Genomic DNA, 18,776 nt, shown 5'->3' on the forward strand with positions numbered 1-18,776 from the left:
CAGTTTATAATAAAATGGAAAAAAAAGTAGACAAAAAAGTTATGACAATGCAGTGATAGTTTAACCATCTAAGAAAGAATGCTGGGTATCTATATCAACATGTTCCTGCTGTAAAAACAACCAATGACAAAATGTAAAATCAGAAAGATAGGAAGTGGTTCAGACCATTAGAAAACAGTATAAAATGACATCCTTAAAAAGAGGTTTCAGAGTTGAGAGTAAAAATGCCAAAAAATGCAGTCTCTGATGCAGTCTAAACCAGCGGACATGTCACCATTAAAGCATTAAAAAGCACCAAATGTGCATGGACACATGTACAAATGTCCCAGATATGTGTAGAAAAGAAAAGCAGAGAGTCCAGGGGGACAGGAAGGGCAGATGCCACCCGAGACCGAGAGACAGAGAGAGAGAGAGATGGCGTGTGGAAACGAGGTGAGCCAACTCAGTGAGGATGGGACTCTTTGTTGTTCAGGACACGAGCACCACTGGAGGGGACCGTGGCACTGCGGATGACCTCCATCCACCTGCAGGCAGAGAAAGGCTTTTAATACATCCTCTGACATCCAGGACCCGACAACACTGTAAATATATTTAGAAAATGTGCATCTGTACCTCTCAAAGGTGTATTCACTCTCCGACCGGAAATAGTAGACGTGAGACTTGAAATGCAGTTTGAAGACGTAGTCCTTGTGGATATTTTCAGACTCTGACGGGATGGTGACTGAGTAACCCAACAGAGGAAGGCTGGCCAATGGATAATCATCCTGAGAGGGGGAAAAAACATGATATAATTTGTTCTGGTCTGTAAATAATTACAAAAACTATTTGTGGTGAAAGAGAGCCAAAAAACACACAAACAAACAGATAGAAGATAATAAACAACAAACAGCCAGCGATGGACGAAGTACTCAGACAAAACCACAATGTAAAATCACAAAACACTCAAATACAAATAGAATTTATGCATTTAAAACCCAACTTAAGTATTATCAGAAAAAAAACACTTCTTTTTTTTGCCCTTACACATGATTTTCTGAGTTTTAGAGCCTTATTTACAATTCCTATGGACACATGATTTTCTGAGTTTTAGAGCCTTATTTACAATTCCTATGGCGCTCTTTTTGAGTATAAAAAGTAGTTTTAGATTGATTAGATTGATTACAATGTACTAGTATCAAGTATCTGAAATTATACAGTTATGTTTAAAGGAGCATTCTGCTTAAAAATGTCTTTTGAGTATCAGAAACTCCTGCAGGCCTGAAAAGTGTCAAAATGTATCACCACGTGTAGAAACTTCTCCACCACTGATCCATACGTTCTGTATGTTACCACAACAGAGCTAAACACTCTTGTTCTGTCCAATTCAAACTTGCTTGTGAAAGAGCCACCAAAAAAATATTCTGTGGTATAAAGTGAGATGAAAAACTGCATGGGAACGCCTGTAAACCTCGATAATGACACGAAGGTTGGAAATTCTACACAGAGATGTGATATTTTTAATCCCAGAGGAGGGTAAACACTGTGAGCGAGGAGGGGAACGAATGTGGGAAACGCTGCGATGTGTTCACTGGACAAACAGAAACGAGAGTGGACGTTCATCACCTGGTGAGATTTATAGAAGAACAGGCTGAAGTTGGTGAAGACCACCCAGAGCTTCTGCCAGCCGTTGCTGTTCTTGAACTTCCTCAGTAAGTTTCCTGACAGCTGATTCTACAAAGACAAAAAACAATAAGTTAGTCTGAAATCTAAAACTTTATAAAGTCACACACATTATAAAACCACTAGCAGCGTACAGTACTTCGATTTTTGACTAAAATATGAAAGAAGGATCTGTGTAAAAAAGGATAAGTCTGGTGATTGTTAACAAATACTCATAAAAAGCCCAAAACCAACAGTGAAGTATATTCCTGTGTGCCAGGGACCTTTATTGTTAGTGCTACACTGTTTATTCTAAGTATTACACTGACTGACATGGCCCGTCATTACAACGACAACTGTAGTTTATTTTCCCCGTGCTGTAAATACTCACTAGAGTAGCAAATGTGTATTAATCCACAGTTGAAAATAGTCCCGCACAAATACACTGTTTATTCCTGCTTGAGAAACATTTGCTAACAACTCTCTCAGCCTGTTCGAAGAGATGAAACTACATTTGTGACCTGATTTTTTAAATATTTACATCTTCAGTGGGAACAAATGGACTTGTGCCACAGGCAAATGAGGGGAAGTCAGAAAGTACTGAGCGACGGACTAACACATTGTTGGTTTTGGTCGTTTCATGGCATTTCCAGACAATAACTGTATCCGTTTAACGTGCACTTTTGTTCTTTCAAATAAACTGCCGTTGGTAAGCACTCAAAGATTACAAAATTAGAAAACAGGAACTGAGCAACAGTTTAATGATCATAGTGCTTCTAATGTTTCTGTAATGTCTGTAAAACCAATCTATGTGTCACTGATCTGTACAAAATGAGGCACTACTGTTTCCTATGGTGCAGGTCAAGTAAACACATACACAGGGCCTCTCCTGTCTGCCTGGCTCCTTTACCTCTAGACTCCTGCAGGATTCACTAAAGGAGAGACTCTGAACACGGTACCAGCAGATAACAGACAGAGGCACCGGTCCCTGGCCACTGGGGGGCCCCACCGGGGGGGCCTTATTCCCACTGACTGGACTAGGGTCCTCTACCACGGAGGAACGCACAGACGCATGGGGAAAAGAGAGAGAGAGAGACAGAGAGAGAAAAAAACAGACAGGGAGGGAAGGACAGAAACACAGAGACTGAGTAGGTGAAACACAGGCATGCAGTGGCAGGGAAAAAACACGAAGGCTGGTGACGGTGTGTCCGGGCAAGGCTGTGAAAAGGACTTTGTTACAGCTACAGAGGAAGAGCAGAACTAGATCAGGGCACAGCTGAGTTGTAGAGGGTCCCAAAACAGGATCTGTTCTGTTAGTGTGAGCTGAGGACATTTGGCACATCTACGTACTGCTCTCTCTCTCTCTCTCTATTTATAGGCGATCAGAGATTTCAAGTGCCAGGGGAGGAGAAAAAGAACAGAACCACACAGAAAAGCCACAGTTTTGAGTGTAGATAAGGAAATCACGCAGGCGACTGTTAGCCGAAAGAGGGATGGAACAGTATCCTCACTGTTGCTGCGAATTAGAGCAAATAAACAGCTTTAACATGCAACGACTTTAGGAAAACATTTAACTATAAGAAATAGTGCAAAACAATGTTGATGCAACATTCATAAGCCCCATGATACCTGGAGTTTTTTAAAAGAAGCATCAAGTTTTTGTCCATTAACAGCGCTGATTTAACAAGTGTGTCCCCGTTTTGTTTCGACTGTTCACGCACATGCACGAACTAACAGGTGCTGTGATTTGTATCCTGCATTGGTTACAAGCTATTCTGCTGACTGAAAGCTACTGGTGTCGGGAATGTGCAAAGAAATTTGGCACCAAAGACACATTTAGCGACTAGCTGGTGGACATAGATGAACATTTAACACCTAAAGAGTAGGATATTTCTGTCAGGAGTTGGTGGAGACCAAAAACGGAGCAAAAAAATAGAGTGAATATTGGACTTACATTCGCCTATAGGCCAGAAACACGACCACCAAAAGAAAGATAATCTTACTCCACAACTCCTGGATGTTTAAATAACTGTTTTCTAAAAAGGTGATGATGTGTTAAATAAGGAAAGGGGACTGTGCTTGTTAGACCTCAACGGTACACTTAAAATAGAGAGGAGAAAACTTCACAGGGCACCTTCAAACATATTTCCACCTAGATTTTATGTCTCTACAGGCTCGAAGGTTGTTGATTTCCTTCTGTATGATAAAAAAAAAATCCTATTGCAAAGAGCAAGTTAGAAATCTTCCAGTTATTGAATGCAAAAAGCAAAATAGCGAGAAAATGTGAATAAGCTACTGATCATCTATCATCGATATTATATTAAAATGTGTCTTATTGTGTTTACAAAATTGCAAGACTTTCTATTATTTGTTTTTAATATGATTTCTACCACTTGCTTATTTCACAATATAATCATATGCATCTTTTATCTTTTATGTTGAAAAGAAATTGAAAATGAATAAAATTAGTCTTTCAGTTCATTTGCACGCACCAGCAGAAATATATAAGAAATAGTTCAGATGATGGAGTGCAGCACAGGAGGATACTGTTCCCACAGAGAGAGAATCAAAGTGAATTAAGGTACAGCAGACACTCAGACACAGAGAAAGGAAACAGTAAGGCAGGAGGGGAAAGGGGCAGGTCTGAGGTTTTTGGCTGGTACCTCCACGGCTATGCTAAAGTCCACCATGGACACACTGGTGTTCCTGTGCCAGCACACGTGCACCATGGTGTTACCACGGTGAGGGGAGGGCCTCTCCAGCGAGGTGTGCGACGCCGTTATGTCATCCTCAGACTCAGCCTCCACCGAGGTGTCCTCAGGGCATTCTGGGAAAGTCAGGAGGTTGTTACTGCTAGACAATGAGCAGGGTGATGAGGGGAGAAGGGAGCTAAAACACAGACAGTGTCAGATCATTCACAAATCAAACATAGTCTTGTGTATCTGGGAGTAACGGTCGGCGTACTTTTTACTCAGTATTTTCAATAAATTACTGTATATCTTCTGATCATCTTTCACTGTTTGACAGCACCTCAAACAGAAGCACATATTTTATGTTGAACTATATGTCGATGTAGTAACTTACTGTTGTCGGTCAGATTGTTGGTCAGGAGGTCAGATGAAGGCCCGTTGCTGGTTTTTGCCATCTCTATCGCCGCCTTTATGTCCGTCATCCACTTCTCCATCTCTGTTAGCGAACTAGAGTGAAAAAACACACAAATGGATAAACTGTCCCATCATTAGTCACAGCAGGAAGGCCTGGTGGTTAGAAATAGTTCATCTAACAAGAATGTCTCAAGTTGGATCCATGTTAGTCCAAGTGTCCTGCCAAATAAACCCTTAAAAAGACACAGAGACACCATCTGCTCTTTAATGGAAACTGGATCAGCAAATGTAAGTTTGAAAGCAGGAAAGTGTTGGTTTTTTTTTTTTCATTTTTGTCAGAGAGAAAGAAACAACTGAGGGCACAGAGTGTAAAAATATAAATCTAGCAGTTAGGATTATGAATAAATTGGTTGTTGGGCTTTACAAATATTCAATTCCTGCACATTTCTAGAAGAAATTTGACCGGAAATATGAATATAGATGTAAATAAACCCCCACAAAACATGCATTTTTGGTATTTCTTTCTTTTGTGTTTCCAGTGATTCAAACTGTGATTGCTCCTATGTTATGAGTTGAATATGAGAAACAACTTTGTTTGCAGTACTCTCAGGCTGCAGTTACAACCTTCACCTGTCAGCCTGAGAGGCAAAGCCCAGGGCAAATCAAGTCTGTAAAGCGACGTCTCTGCTCATAAAGCTTAATTGTTGTGGAGCTCAAGGTTAATCTCGACGTGACTTTGACGAGCATATCGACATTTAATCAGTCTGTCTCTTCTGTTCTCCAGAGGACGGCGGCCGGACGAGAAGATTTTAGTGAGTGAGTTCAACTGAAACTGTTCAGTGAGTGAGGGGAAAGGGCTCCTGCGCTTCTTTCCTGATGATACTTTAAGTTTGTCATTATTCGTGAGAATTCGAGTGTCTCTACGACACAGTCCTGACAGTCCAGAAGATTTATTTTAGTTCTGGGTACAAGATGTCAGTGTGCTGTTAACCACCGTTCCTACCTTGCTGCCACCACCACCGACTGCTGCTGTCCGACCAATGTGAAGGCGTGCGGCACACCCCACTCATCTTCACTCTCTCTGATCTGGAAGAAGAAGCAGAAGAAGAACACAGAAAAAACATTAGAGAGCAGAGAAATCTAGGACAGCAAGGACCGAAATAGACAGAAAGGCAAGAGACGGAGGGAGGGATGATGAAAAGGAAGTGAGCGAGAAGGACGTGTGTGGATGTCCTGAGAGAGAAAGTGTGTGTTTCTGTGTGTGTGTGTGTCGGGGTGGAGTTGAAAGAGCCGCAGTTCAGCTGTTTGAGGCGGCTCATTTGGAGTAATGACAAACTGGTGACAGCCGTTTGAAGCACTTTGCGTCCAATTGAGAGACACAGTACTTACTGTCATGCCGTGGATCGGCAGCTGCCCGTGCACTTTGAACTGATTGGTCGCCGTCATCCCTCGACTCGTGTACAAAATGACGTCGTTAAACTGATCGCAAGAGAGAGAGAGAGGGACAAAAACAATGGACAGTCTTTCAAACTTAAATGCTGTTGAGTCTGCTTTGTGTTTAAACGACTAAACTAATTGCATATAATCAAATATATAACTCAAACGAAGCACAAACAACTCGTCATAACAACTGGGAAATTATAGACTTGAACGTAGCGGAAAGAAAAGTGTTTATCATAAAAAAAGCACAAAGAAATGAACCATGAGTATAAATTATTCTACTGCCCAAGGCACCACCATTCATGGGCTACATCTACATGTCTCTTTTATATAACCAACAAAACCGAACACGTGCAAAACACTTGCATGCAATAAGAGTGTCAACGTTCAAAGCAACATGTGGTTGTCTTAATCTGCCAACACAGTGTGAGTAATGTATAGATGGAAAGTATGAAAGGGTTGTTATTCCTTCACTGAGATCACTAGACTAAATAATTCAATTATCGATTTTTATGACCTAATCTCAGAAAGTGGGTGTTACCAGGAAAAACATTCGTTGCTGTAGGCCTTTTCCAGACAGTTTGCTGAGGCAGCCTAACCTGATGAACTCCTGAGAAAGAGAAAAAAAAACATGCATCATTTATTAGACACAAGTCAAAAACAGACGTTCCAAAGTCAGATAGAGAATTAAATCTTTGACGATCCATTCTTCAAACTTTTGAAACTCACCCGACCAGGGACAACAAGATTGTCAACGCCAATCAAATCCTTCTTCAGCTCCAGAAGCTTCTGGAAGTTCTCCATCTTGATTAGGCTTCCCTGGAGCTGGTCCACCACCTCAGACACATCTGCTAGAGCAGCTACAGAGCAACCGCAGGTAAGAGGTTATTGGAGATTGCACTGTTAAATTATTCTGCAGCACTAGGAGATGTCTCTATGCAACACTGGCCTGAGTGAAGTACCTCTGCAGTCCCTGAAATCCACGTGAGTAGCTGGGTAGTGTTTGCACAGGCGCTCCAGGATCTGCTTGTAGTGGATGAGGCGGTGCAGAGGCCGCAGAATGAAGACATTCAGGGGGACGTAGCAGACCTTTTGCAGCTCAAAGTCCCTGCAGAGACCCTCCAACTTACGCGACGACCTGCACGCCTTCTCGATCTCCAACAGAACTTCAGACTGTTTATGCAGATTTGCTGTAAGGGGCTATGCAAAGAGTTGGAATATGAGACACATAAATAAGTGTTAAATCATTAATGTTATTTTAGAGTGGTGTCTTACCTTCAAGCCTTGAAAGTTCTTCAACATCACATCGCCGATGCGCTGGTAGTCTCCTTTTATGTGAGCGTTAGAGCGTCCTTCCCTAAAAACAGACAAACACCAGCAGGTTTTTATCTGGAAAACATTATGGAGCTGTTGGTGGTGAATTAATTGACTGAAACTACAAAAAAAGCACTTAAAGCTCATTGATTATTTAGATGAGCTTTGCCTTATGCAAAAATAAAATCCCAAAGAAGGGTGACAGCTCTTTAAACTTTGAGAAAGAGATCCACCAGCAGGTGTCTCCCTTGAGTGTGTCTTTCCCCACACAGGGTGCATACAGAGAGTAATGGGCTGTCATTACTGCATTCATTCAGAATATTTATTAATTTGGCACAGTTCAGTCGTCGCTTTAGGGAAACATATCCAGTCTGTAAGACACATCCTTTGACTGAGAGCTTTCTAATCGTGATCCCAGCAACACAAGGTACGTGTCTGCGATATTATTTGAATATGCAAAGCTCATAAAATAGAAAAAAGACAAATATATTGCGAGGTCATTTGCATACACATTTGAATCTGCACATTTTATAAGCAGACTTTACTCTCTAACATCGCTTTCAGTTTTAATTTGGAGTTCACCGGCTCAAATAGGCCTTGAAATAAAAAAATATTATACGTGTGAAGTCAACGGTCGTTAATTCTGACAGTCCAACAGGCTTCATGCATCACTGTCTGTGTGTGTGTGTGCGTTAGATAAAGCACAACATCATTAAGGAGATCAGACAGCAGAAACCCACGGGCAAGAAAAGGCCGGTCATGGTGCAGCATGACGGTTGCCATGGAGACGATAGCTCCTCGGGTCATCTGAAGGGACCGGGTCGCCCTCTCAGACTAAATGTCAATAAATCTCATTAAAAAAAAAAAAAAAGGGATGGTAAGAAGTTGCGATAAATTGGACTCAAATCAAACCAAACGCGTCTCTCTGGGCACTCTCGACCCTGCAGGGACTTTTTGGAAGCGAGTTTGGAAGTGTAATGAGTCTCACCACAGGGCCAACCTCTGCTCCACCTCCCTGAGAAAACCCGTGTGGAACTTGTGCAGAGGCTCGAAGGTGGGGAAGACGGTGTTCTTCAGAGAGTCTGGAGTCGCCTCATCTTGTCCTACAGCATGCTGGAAAGACTGAGATCAGAAATACAGACATGAATCGAAGAGTTGATGTGGTCTGATATGTTTCTTCCAAAAAAATATGACAGAAACTATCATCCTTACATCTATTATCTATTACCACATCCATAATATAAACTCTAAACTAAAAAGTTCAACCAGCAGATGCATGATGTCTCCTGTTTCACTGAAAAGTCAGTGCAAAGTCAAAAAAGTCATTCATACATTTATTCATTGACTCCTTAATGGAGTAAAGTAAAGTTTTTTTGCACGTAAAGTGTACACATACAGGTCCAAAAATACAACCACACACACACAAAGGACTCACAGATACCATGCAAATGAGGTGGAGAGATGGTGGAGTGATGGGCAGCCACGTAACAGCACCCTGGGAGCAGTCAGAGATTTGGTAACTTGCACAAAAGGAACCTCGACAGTGCCTAGGAGGTCAACTAGCACCTCCCCATCTACAAAGTCCATTCTCCATACTGTGGTCTGTGTTGGATTTGAACCTGACACCCGCTGGTTCCCAAGCTAAGTCTCGATGGACCGTGTTTAAGCTGCATACTGACGTCATGATTGGTTCTGATGGTCGCACATACATACAGTGAGATTTGAGGTGAGAAGCCTTCCTCTTTCTGCAGACTAATGTGAAAACAATCTTCTGATGTCAAGCTCTGCACATACATCATTCCAGACAGCGAGGGTCAAACATTCAAGTAGCAATAAGCAAAACCCATTTTTGAGTGGAGGGTACTCAGAGAAGTTAATTTAGGAGCTAGAAATGAATCTATGATGGTCTTACAAAAAAAACTGTGGACAAATCAAGTATTAAACTGCAGTGTAAGCCTCGAGCCTGTTCAGTCAGTGAAAAGTTACTAGCACAGACTGTTCAAGATCATAGGGACGGGGATCAATGCAGTGTTAATGCAGACTGTCCCAGGACACAGTCAGAAGACCTTCATCTGTGTCTCTGCTGTTGCTCCAGTCTTGTGACGTCCTTTAACTGCCTGGATGGAAGAATCAATAGCCAATCATTCTTAACGCTATTGTTCCATTTAGTCAGATTGAAGTCGAATGTTCGTGTGTGGCGCGTTTGGCGACAGCCGACAGGAAAACGGCCTTATTTCACTGACGTGATGGGAAACGAAAGTGAGCTTTAGGAAAAGTGAGCGCGTCAAAGAAGGGCTTGAGAAGAAGCGCCAGCTGTTGTTCAGATGACTTCACCCCAAAACAGCAGCACCAGCCAGTGTGAAAAAAAAAAAAAAAAGAAAAAGAAAAAGGCAGCACACACACTCACCCACAGCTGAAAAAGAACGAGGACACCAGCCAACCCAAATATTTATGAGATGTGTGAAAGGCTTGTTTGAAAATTACAAGAGGAGAGAAGCTGCAGCCTTTAAAGAACACCAGTGAAAAGCGAAGTGATGCATTTTCTTCATATTCGTGTACAGCCTTGTAAGAACATCCTCCCCGTTTGCCGTTGAAGGAGCCGCACAGCACATTTAATATCCTGTTTTCCGCTCATTTGAGATATTATCAAATGACACTGCATCCATATGCTTGTACCCCGGCCTGTGAAATCTAAGGGAACAGACATAAATAGGGAACATGCGGCTAAATCCATCTATCTCTTTAAACACAACACAGTTTAGTATTCACAGCCTTGAGTGTGACAGATAAATACATTGCAGAGCGTGAGTGTGGTGGGGAATGAATTAAAAAAAAAAATCAAATCGCATCTGCCAAAATATTCCTGTGCCACTGCCTGACTCTGTGTTTTGGCGGGCGCTCTGCGACGGAGCAACTAACCGGAATAATCAATGTTTTCTTCCCAGAGGACAGAGCAGGAGAAAACAAACAGTGCGCTGGTGAGCGGACTTCTTACCACAGTCACCACCTCCAGATCCTTCAGATACGTCCTTTCTGTGGTTAGCAGCTCCTTGGCGATGAAGTAGGCCCGATCTGTTGGGAACCTCTGTGAAGACAGAGAGGAGACCGTGAGCAAGAACAACCCAACTATCCAGCTATGAGTAAGTCTAACTTATGTTTGGTGGCTTATGAGTTATGTTTCCTTGTCTAACCTATTTCTCTGAGTAGATTTGTAGGAAAATACTCAGCTTTAGTCCCCGTGGAAAGTTATTCAGGACAGGTAATCTAGGTCCAACGCTATTTTTAAGCATGTGACAGTGGCTTTAAAGCACAAGTTTAGAACCAGACAAACTAATACAGCAAAGCAGCTCATCTGAGTGATTGTTGTTGTCGTTTTCTATCCACAGTAGCTCCCCCATTAAGTCACAAACCTTCCTCCGAACCTCGTCTTCATCATCGGTGCGAACACTGCAGGCGTCGTTGAGGAGCGGGCTGGTGAGCGGTGAAGGTTGTCGGCCGTCGGGACTGTGACTGCACAGCTCCAGTGACTTCTGACCGTTGACCATGCCGTGGGAGTGACCGGAGGACGCGGACAGGTGAGGGCTGTTGGACCCGACTCCTGCACGAGGACAACCGTAGTGAGGGGAGGAAAGGAAAAAAGTGAGCGACGAGTATACATGAAAACATAACAGGAGACATGAATTCACCTACTTCAAGTCTAGGATGGGTGGAGTTTGGCACATAAATGAAGTCAGGGATATAATAGGTCGCAGAAAAGTAGATAATTAGTTGCATAACTGAGTATTTAAGTGACTCAAATGTCATAAATAAAATAAATATCTTTGGATTTTGAAGTCACACTGGACTTACTTAATTATTTTCTAACATTTTGTAGACTTAACATTTAATCAGTGAATTGAGAAAACAATCAGCAGATTATCTGATGACAAAAAAAATACTGATTCATTTTGAAAATAAACTTCCCAGAATTCAGTTCATAATCCAACATGGCAAACATCACCCACTGAGAAACTGTGCAGGCTATACCAAAATCTATTACAAGTATTGTTTGATGTGAGATCAGAGTCTTCCTCTGCCACGCAGGGAAACATAATGAGGTCTAGTTGGGGGATGGTGAGGGGGGGGTCTGCCTATGGAAAGTGACACATCATCCACGACTCAGTCCACAGTCCAGACAGCTCTGGCAGACGCTGTGCCTTGACGATCAATATGCGAGCTGAGACACATACTGCAGCGTGATCGAGAGGAATAGCTTACTTAGTGTCATCTTTACTGACGACGTTCACTCAGCTTACTTACTATGTTTTGGCTGCACCTTGCCCACCTCTCTCTCTCCCTGCTGTCCTCCGGCGTGTCGACACAAACAACAACAGTGATTAATCGCACACAGACCAGTGCAACTCATGGTTGCTGCGACTAGCTCGACGCACCAGCACAACTCTACGGAGGGAAAGGATGAGAGGGAAACCACGGCGTACATCTACAAGATCACAACAAATGGGAAGAAGAAACTAGAGTATCTACACAGACATCCACCGACCAACGCTACAAAACTACAGGGAGAATGAAGGGAAAGTATCTGGGGTCTCATAAAGAAGATTCAGAAAATCTGACTTCATAAAGGTCATCTTTATTGACTCTAAAAGAACATGTACATTCATAAATGAATAGAAATCTTGAGAAAAGCAGCATTAAAAAGGTCAAAGCCAGGTGAGCGTCTAGAGGGACACTGAGTGAGTCAAAGTGTGAATGCCTGCCGTCTTCTAGTCCTGCCATAGCACTGACTATAAAACAGATCTTTATGTTAATGTTAAGGTAACAGCCTTATGACACTTTGCTGTGCTGAGAAAAAGTCAGCTGTTAATGAGGAAACACATGCATTATTCACTCCATGAATATGAAACAGTTCTACATAAATGTACTTGTAATAGTGACGGAGTTAAGCTGTAGAAACACTGGTTTAAAAAGCTGTTTTAAAATGCAGTCCCTAATCATAAAGAATGATTTCCTAGACTTAAAATAAAATAAAAAAAATCACATTCTCCAGATAATTATGAAATAACAGTGAAGTGACCGAGAGCGCTACCTGTATATTACGATAAATATAGTACATGCAGAGAGCAAGCCAGGGCAGTGTGTGGCACGCCTCACTCCTGATTTGGAAACACACCCTGAAGGACACCAGTGGTTGCAAAAATACACACTCGTCTCACCCACAGACTCGAGACTCTAGAGCCAAACCAACACATGTTAGAGGGTTTGACTTAAAAATAACCAAATTAAGAGACTGGTATTTTCTGTGAGTGTCATTTCAGGTCTATGGGAGAGCTTTGTGCACCAGAGAGGGTTCACTCACACTGCAGTGATCCAGTAACTCCAACAAAGAAGCTTCTCTTAGATTTCATAGTTCTGTACTAATAAATAAACGGAAATAAGGTCATGCAGCGTTCATAATGTTGATAACCAGGTATGGCTGCTTGACTCTCACAGTCCTGGACCTGAGAATACTGCTTATTTTTCCCTGATTTTGACACCTAATTTCATAAACCTGTCAATATTTTTAATCACTTAAATTTGGCTGACATATTTATTCTGACTTTACACAAACTTCAACCTTTAGGACTACTGAGGTGCCCTTAAGTTGTAATGTTGTCATGCCAATGTTGTGTAACGGAAAAATTGGGAATAAGCAAAAAACGTTTAAAAATAAAAAAGGCTTATAAAAATAGATGCAGACACCACAGATCTCACTTTATGATATACTGCTTCATGTCAGTGCTAAAATGTCTGCAAGCAACAGAAAAACATTCAACGGTGATGGATGAGCCAAGAGACTCTGGTGCTTTGAAGGCTTGCCCTTAAACTGCCTTTCACACATACAATACACACACATTTACTAAAACCTGCTTCTATTTTCCTGCATATTCCCAAGCTCCTGTCATCCTTAACCTGATGTTAAAATTAACCGTTCATAGCTGGATCGTTGCAGAGAAGGGAACCCACGTGCTGGTTAAGTCTCGCTTCTTTCCACCACACAGACTTTAGTGAGTGATAAAACAGGTTTACATGCAGGGGGGGGAAACAAAAAAACACAGAAAAGATATGACAGTTTCATGCTGACAGAAATAAAAGAAAGAACAAGACATGAGACACAGATGTGCAAATGAAAAGTGAAAAAGTGACAAAAAAATAAAAGTGCAGTGCCTGTTTTTGCAATCTTTGGATACGAGTGAATATTATAGACACCAAAGCTATTGGAGGATGCTAAATTACTACCAGAGATACTCGAGCATGAGTGAAGTACAGAGGGTGGAGTGTCAATTGCGAGCATAAGAGCCATAAACTGTTGTAGAGTGGCTGAACTACCGCCGCAACAGACATAAATCTTCACCTTAATAGTCACAAAGATATTGTGGTTATGTTTACTCGTCTTGTTGTATCCATCTTAGAAAAGGTGACAGAAAAATGGACGTTCTGTAAGCACAAACATGACTGAATCAGATGTTCAGGTTGTTTTCTTTCAGCATATTAATTACCATTTCAGACAGAACATACTACCCTCACAACAATCACAAACCAGATGCAGCAAGAGCATAAATAAATCGAACAAGACGGCAGGATTCCCCCGAAAAAACACACCTACCGTGTCAACAATTACTGTCACAGTTATACACACACGGCTCTTTTAGGACTCTAGTACAAAGTGTGTAATGCAGAAAACTGTGCTGTGCGTTACTTCATCTAATCAATCTAATATTAAACAGAAAGTGAAATGATATGCGTGTTTCCCTATGAGACGTCGTAAGGCACCTGGGACATGGAAACTGACTCACACTGACGTGAGAAAAAGTGCAACTGGAACAATTCATTTTTTGATCTTTCACAAGTTTAAAACCCTGTAGTCTTTGTAGCTTTCGTTAATTAGTAACTACTCAGTGTTAAACACTAACGTGGCACTTGTGTATTTCTGCAGGGACATGTTAACGCATGATAAAAACCTCAACAACAAACAAGACAACCCTAAAACAGATTGAAAGCGCCTCCCGGTGAACGAGAAGCTGATGCTGGGCTAAAAAAGTGCTTTTAGTAAGTTGTGCGTTGCTTAAACAGAAAGACAGAAATAATCTCCCACATAATACTGCTTTTATTCAACCAACTGGACCCAAACTAAACTGTCTCTAACAGCTGAAAATCTGTCCGCCATCCTCATCACTGAGGGCATGGCAGCCGTCCTCATCCGCCTCCTCGTCCAGCTGGAGGCTGCCGAAGGAAAACTTACTGGGTATGGGGGAAGCGGTGCCGGCCTCCGCTGGTTTACTGGACATCATGGGGCTGCTGCAGTTGCCCCTGTTAGTCTCCACCTCAGACTCACTGGACTCTGAGCCACTGGTGGTCGCACTGTCGTTCATTTGAACCGCTCCCACCTGTGTGACACCAGCTTGCCCTAGGCGTTTCGGCCCCAAGCTGGCCTTTGACCTGCCCGGTGCGGAGAGGCCGTTGGCTACCATGCGGTGCTCAAGAGCAGCCATACGTTCAGCCCGGGACAAGACGAGACGTGATTGTTGCCCTTGGGAGGACGTCCCCTGGTTTGTTTGGTCTGTGTCACAGTGGTGACATGTTTTGAGGGGCTTTTGTAAACGAGGAGAGCGGCTTGGGATGGGCGAGTATCTGCTCTCATCGAAGTGAAGGGGACTGGAGGTGTAGCCGTTCTGCTCTGCGAAACTGTAGGAGCTTGATTGATGGAAAGTGTCCATGGCAGGACTGGTGGTGACACTCCTTGAGCCCATACGTGAGACTGTGAGAGGGCTGCTGCTATGCCTCTCTCTAATATGGGCACTGAGGTCTGCTGTAGTCCTATGAACAGGACTTTGGTTTGACTGCTTGGGAGGCTCAACCAAACCATAGCTCATGATGGGCAATTGCTTAGAAGAAGAAAGGGATTCCCTGAACTGCATCCTACCAAGAAAAGGGTCCTGCTGGGCCTGCAGGGGCCCATTTATCCTACCAGCGCCGGCAGACCCACGACCGAGCAAGACCTGCTCCGTATACCTTTGATTCGATATTCTCTGTTCCCTGCTCATGTTATATTCACAACATACATTACTGCAGTCAGTGTATGGCTTGGAAGAGCTGCTGCCTTTAGCAGTCAGAGATGCTGGACCTGTACTCAGATGTTCTGGGTGGGTCGGTCGTGTCGAGCCTCTCGTCTCCTGCATCCTGGACACAGACCCCGATCGCTCATCGTGGCCGTTTCTATGGTGAGATGGGCTCGCCCTTGCTGTCCTCGAGACCGAGGGGTCTTCTGCACTCACCAACACCGACTCCTTCCAATGGCGCTGTGGAGGAGAGTCTAGTCCAAGAGCACCACTCTGACAGACAGAGGAAAAAAAGCATTAATTTAATTTATGACTGTGTAACAAGCTTCAAAGTAGCCTGTAGAGCTTTTATAGGGGCCACGTGGCGATGTTTTGATGAGTGTTTCTTCTGCTCTCCTAGCATATGCAAGGGATTCACATGTACATGTGCCCGGGGGTGGTACGATACACATTGCTGCTGACAGTTTTGCTGATCCACAGTAAGTGGTGGTAATGTGCCACTAAATGTAGCGATAGCGGCAAAAGGTAGAGATGTAAACATGGGGGTAAAATCGATCTGCAAGGACCAAAGGGGCAACTCGGAACCAAAGGTGCAGCGACCAGAGGTGACCAGAAGTATGCAACCATCTCCTTAAACCCTAAACCACCACCAGATGGTTTAACATGCATTTGTTTGCATGTCCTATCCTGCAGCATGCACTGTACACTTTTCAAATTATGAAAACATATAATGTACTAAAAATACGATCTGAAAACCCAACGATCAGTGTTCAAAGGTAAGCGTGACTTGTTGCTTTCTTTGTGTAAATGAAAGCGCAATATAACGACCACAATGAGTTCTTAAGAAGCGGATAAATGTCGCCTGTAGGTGCGCTAAAAAAAGACTGAAACACTCACTTCTGTTGGCACTTCATGGTGGCGTGGAGAAGGCAAAGGCGACAGGCGGCTGTTGTGTTGTACCCGACTGTGTTTCCTGGCAGACAGGATGTTGAAGGTCAGCGTTATACACTCGGAACACCCTTACCTAGACCAAATATATCAAACTTGTCTGCAGCCTTACCTTTCGAACGGGATCTTTTTAAACTCAGACTCCCTCACATAATCAATCACCTGCTTCTGTGTGCGACCGCTGTAGAGACAAGTACAGGAGAGATAATAATGAGGCGATATTCTGGGCGAACTGGAGTAGACTGTTAAGTGATGGGGAGACACTGCTATGTGTGTGACTGCAGTCTTTATAGACAGAGTGCAGCTTCATGATGATAAAGTCTCTTCACCTGAATCTGAAGGACGAGCCTCGTGTGAAAAGCACGGGCTTGGGTTTGGGCTTGGGTTCTTCAAAGAGGCGGAAGAAGGCGTGGTATTCGACGCAGATCTTCCAGAAGACTTTACAGCAGTCTCTGCTGGCCATTAGAAACTCCAGAGTGTCTTGATAGGAACTCTGGGGGGACACATAAAGACTTACAACACCAAACACTGATGAGTTTTATAGCTGACAGTGGGTTTCAGGGACGTAACTCACATTCAGATCCGGCCTCAGTTTGATGAGGAAGCGTTTTCTCTTGAAGCTCAGTTTACGCACTTTAGACCAATTGAAGGCGTTGATCTTCGTGTGACCCTGCGGTGAAAAATTCAACCCAAATGTTTTCATTATCACACCTGCACCATGTTTCATCACCATTAAACACACCAAGTGTTGACCTACAAACTGCTGTGGACTGACCTGAAAGACCAGGACGCCGGTGTGCGCCACGGTCAGGCTTAGCCTCGTGCCCTCGCGATCCTTAGCAGGGTGGAGGCGAATCCCATACATCTCCAACCTGCGAGCCACTTCTAGTAACTGATAGTCCGATTCTGCTGGTGTTTGACCTCTGGCAAAACAAAACATAACGGAAACAAGTTACATTTTCCATGTTGTGCTCCTGAAATGAGTTGCATGAGTCTGTTGAGAAGCCAAAGCGTGATATAACTTATAACTATCTTACCCCACAGCTTAAATTCATTATGTTTGACTCACATTTGCCTTAAAGTATAGTGCCAAGCAGTTTTAGAAAGAAAAATAAAATAAATAAATGATATATTTTGATGAGTTTTTAAAGACTCTGAAGAAGAAATAATTGCGCTTGGGGCTGAGAGCCACAGAAAGGGCAGGGAAGTCGGCAAGTACTGAGTGATGCATTAGCTCATTTTTCCTATATTTGTTGACATTAAGATAAATATAGAACATTATAACAATGATCTTATCTGAAAAGTCTATTTATTAGTATTATCCAAAAGCAGTGTGTGTTTTGAAAAAGAGACTAGAGTAGCAACACAGCAAAATTACAAATGCTAATCCTACTTCCAGGCTTTAACACTTAACAAGACTTAAGAAGTGCAAACTGTCGCATTCATGATCCTTTCAGCAAATGTTTGGACAAAAACATTAAATCCTGGCTTATTATCCAGCTGTGTGTCTCGCTAATTGAGGTGAAAGACCGAGCCCGAGTGGATTCTGGTTTCCAATGTTTATCTGAACTTTTGGAGCAGCGGAGGAGGGTTGGGGAGGGTTTGCAAACTAACTAACTTTCTTAATTCTTATCAGCAGATAAGCCTTCCTGTTTCCTGTGTGTGGTACATATTAGGAGATTTAACTCTGCGTGGCACCATGCCAGAAGAAATGCAGTTACAGTTATCAGCCTTGGATGGAACAAAAAAAAAAGTATTTAAAGAGAGTGTTTGTGTGTGTCCATCTCTGGCATGGCACAGTGTAACGTGGAGGTGATACAAGGGTTGGCAAAGCTCACGTTCAAATTTGTGCACTGATGAGGACATTTTGAAAAGGGGAGGCAGGAGGAGATCTGGAAAGTTTCCAGTAATATACTCCCAGCAGCATACCACTCTTAAAACTAGAGGCTGCTGCTAGGAAAAGTACTGTGGAAAAAAAGTCCAATAACCAGCTTAACTTGATGTAAACTGCATGAGACACATGAAAACAGACTGGAAATCTGGGTTTCTAACCTACTAACTCGCCTGACAACAGCTGTGTGAGTCATTTGGTGGGTTGCAAGAAGTTTGCAGTGCTGCTTTTTTTGTTTTGTTGCTATTGGACAAACTCATTTCCACTTCTGGCCAGAAGCTATAAAACAACTTACAAAGAGTGAGATGACGTTTGATAAAGAACTACACGGAGCACTATTGAGAA

At 42.8% G+C, this 18,776-nt stretch overlaps 1 protein-coding gene across 3 annotated transcripts in view; it reads right to left on the reverse strand.

Annotated features, from left to right (window-relative positions):
- Positions 1-18,776, reverse strand: part of LOC104922694 (FERM, ARHGEF and pleckstrin domain-containing protein 1) — a 51,644-nt gene continuing 32,868 nt past the window's right edge. For 2 of the 3 annotated variants that reach the window (XM_019274212.2, XM_027291159.1), the window contains exons 8-27: positions 17,316-17,463; positions 17,115-17,210; positions 16,870-17,033; positions 16,653-16,721; positions 16,490-16,565; positions 15,658-15,865; positions 10,907-11,094; positions 10,492-10,581; positions 8,485-8,618; positions 7,458-7,539; positions 7,145-7,382; positions 6,912-7,042; positions 6,724-6,792; positions 6,132-6,221; positions 5,746-5,828; positions 4,723-4,835; positions 4,302-4,465; positions 1,603-1,710; positions 613-764; positions 1-524 (exon numbers count right to left, since the gene is read on the reverse strand). In XM_019274212.2, the coding sequence (XP_019129757.2) occupies positions 443-524; positions 613-764; positions 1,603-1,710; positions 4,302-4,465; positions 4,723-4,835; positions 5,746-5,828; positions 6,132-6,221; positions 6,724-6,792; positions 6,912-7,042; positions 7,145-7,382; positions 7,458-7,539; positions 8,485-8,618; positions 10,492-10,581; positions 10,907-11,094; positions 15,658-15,865; positions 16,490-16,565; positions 16,653-16,721; positions 16,870-17,033; positions 17,115-17,210; positions 17,316-17,463 (2,485 nt within the window). In that variant the 3' untranslated portion in view covers positions 1-442. Of the gene's footprint in view, positions 525-612; positions 765-1,602; positions 1,711-4,301; positions 4,528-4,722; positions 4,836-5,745; positions 5,829-6,131; positions 6,222-6,723; positions 6,793-6,911; positions 7,043-7,144; positions 7,383-7,457; positions 7,540-8,484; positions 8,619-10,491; positions 10,582-10,906; positions 11,095-15,657; positions 15,866-16,489; positions 16,566-16,652; positions 16,722-16,869; positions 17,034-17,114; positions 17,211-17,315; positions 17,464-18,776 lie in introns of those variants that run through there. The other variant, XM_027291161.1, reaches the window with a different exon arrangement.

Source organism: Larimichthys crocea, chromosome XVIII (assembly GCF_000972845.2).
Source record: "Larimichthys crocea isolate SSNF chromosome XVIII, L_crocea_2.0, whole genome shotgun sequence".
Taxonomy (NCBI): Eukaryota; Metazoa; Chordata; class Actinopteri; family Sciaenidae; genus Larimichthys; species Larimichthys crocea.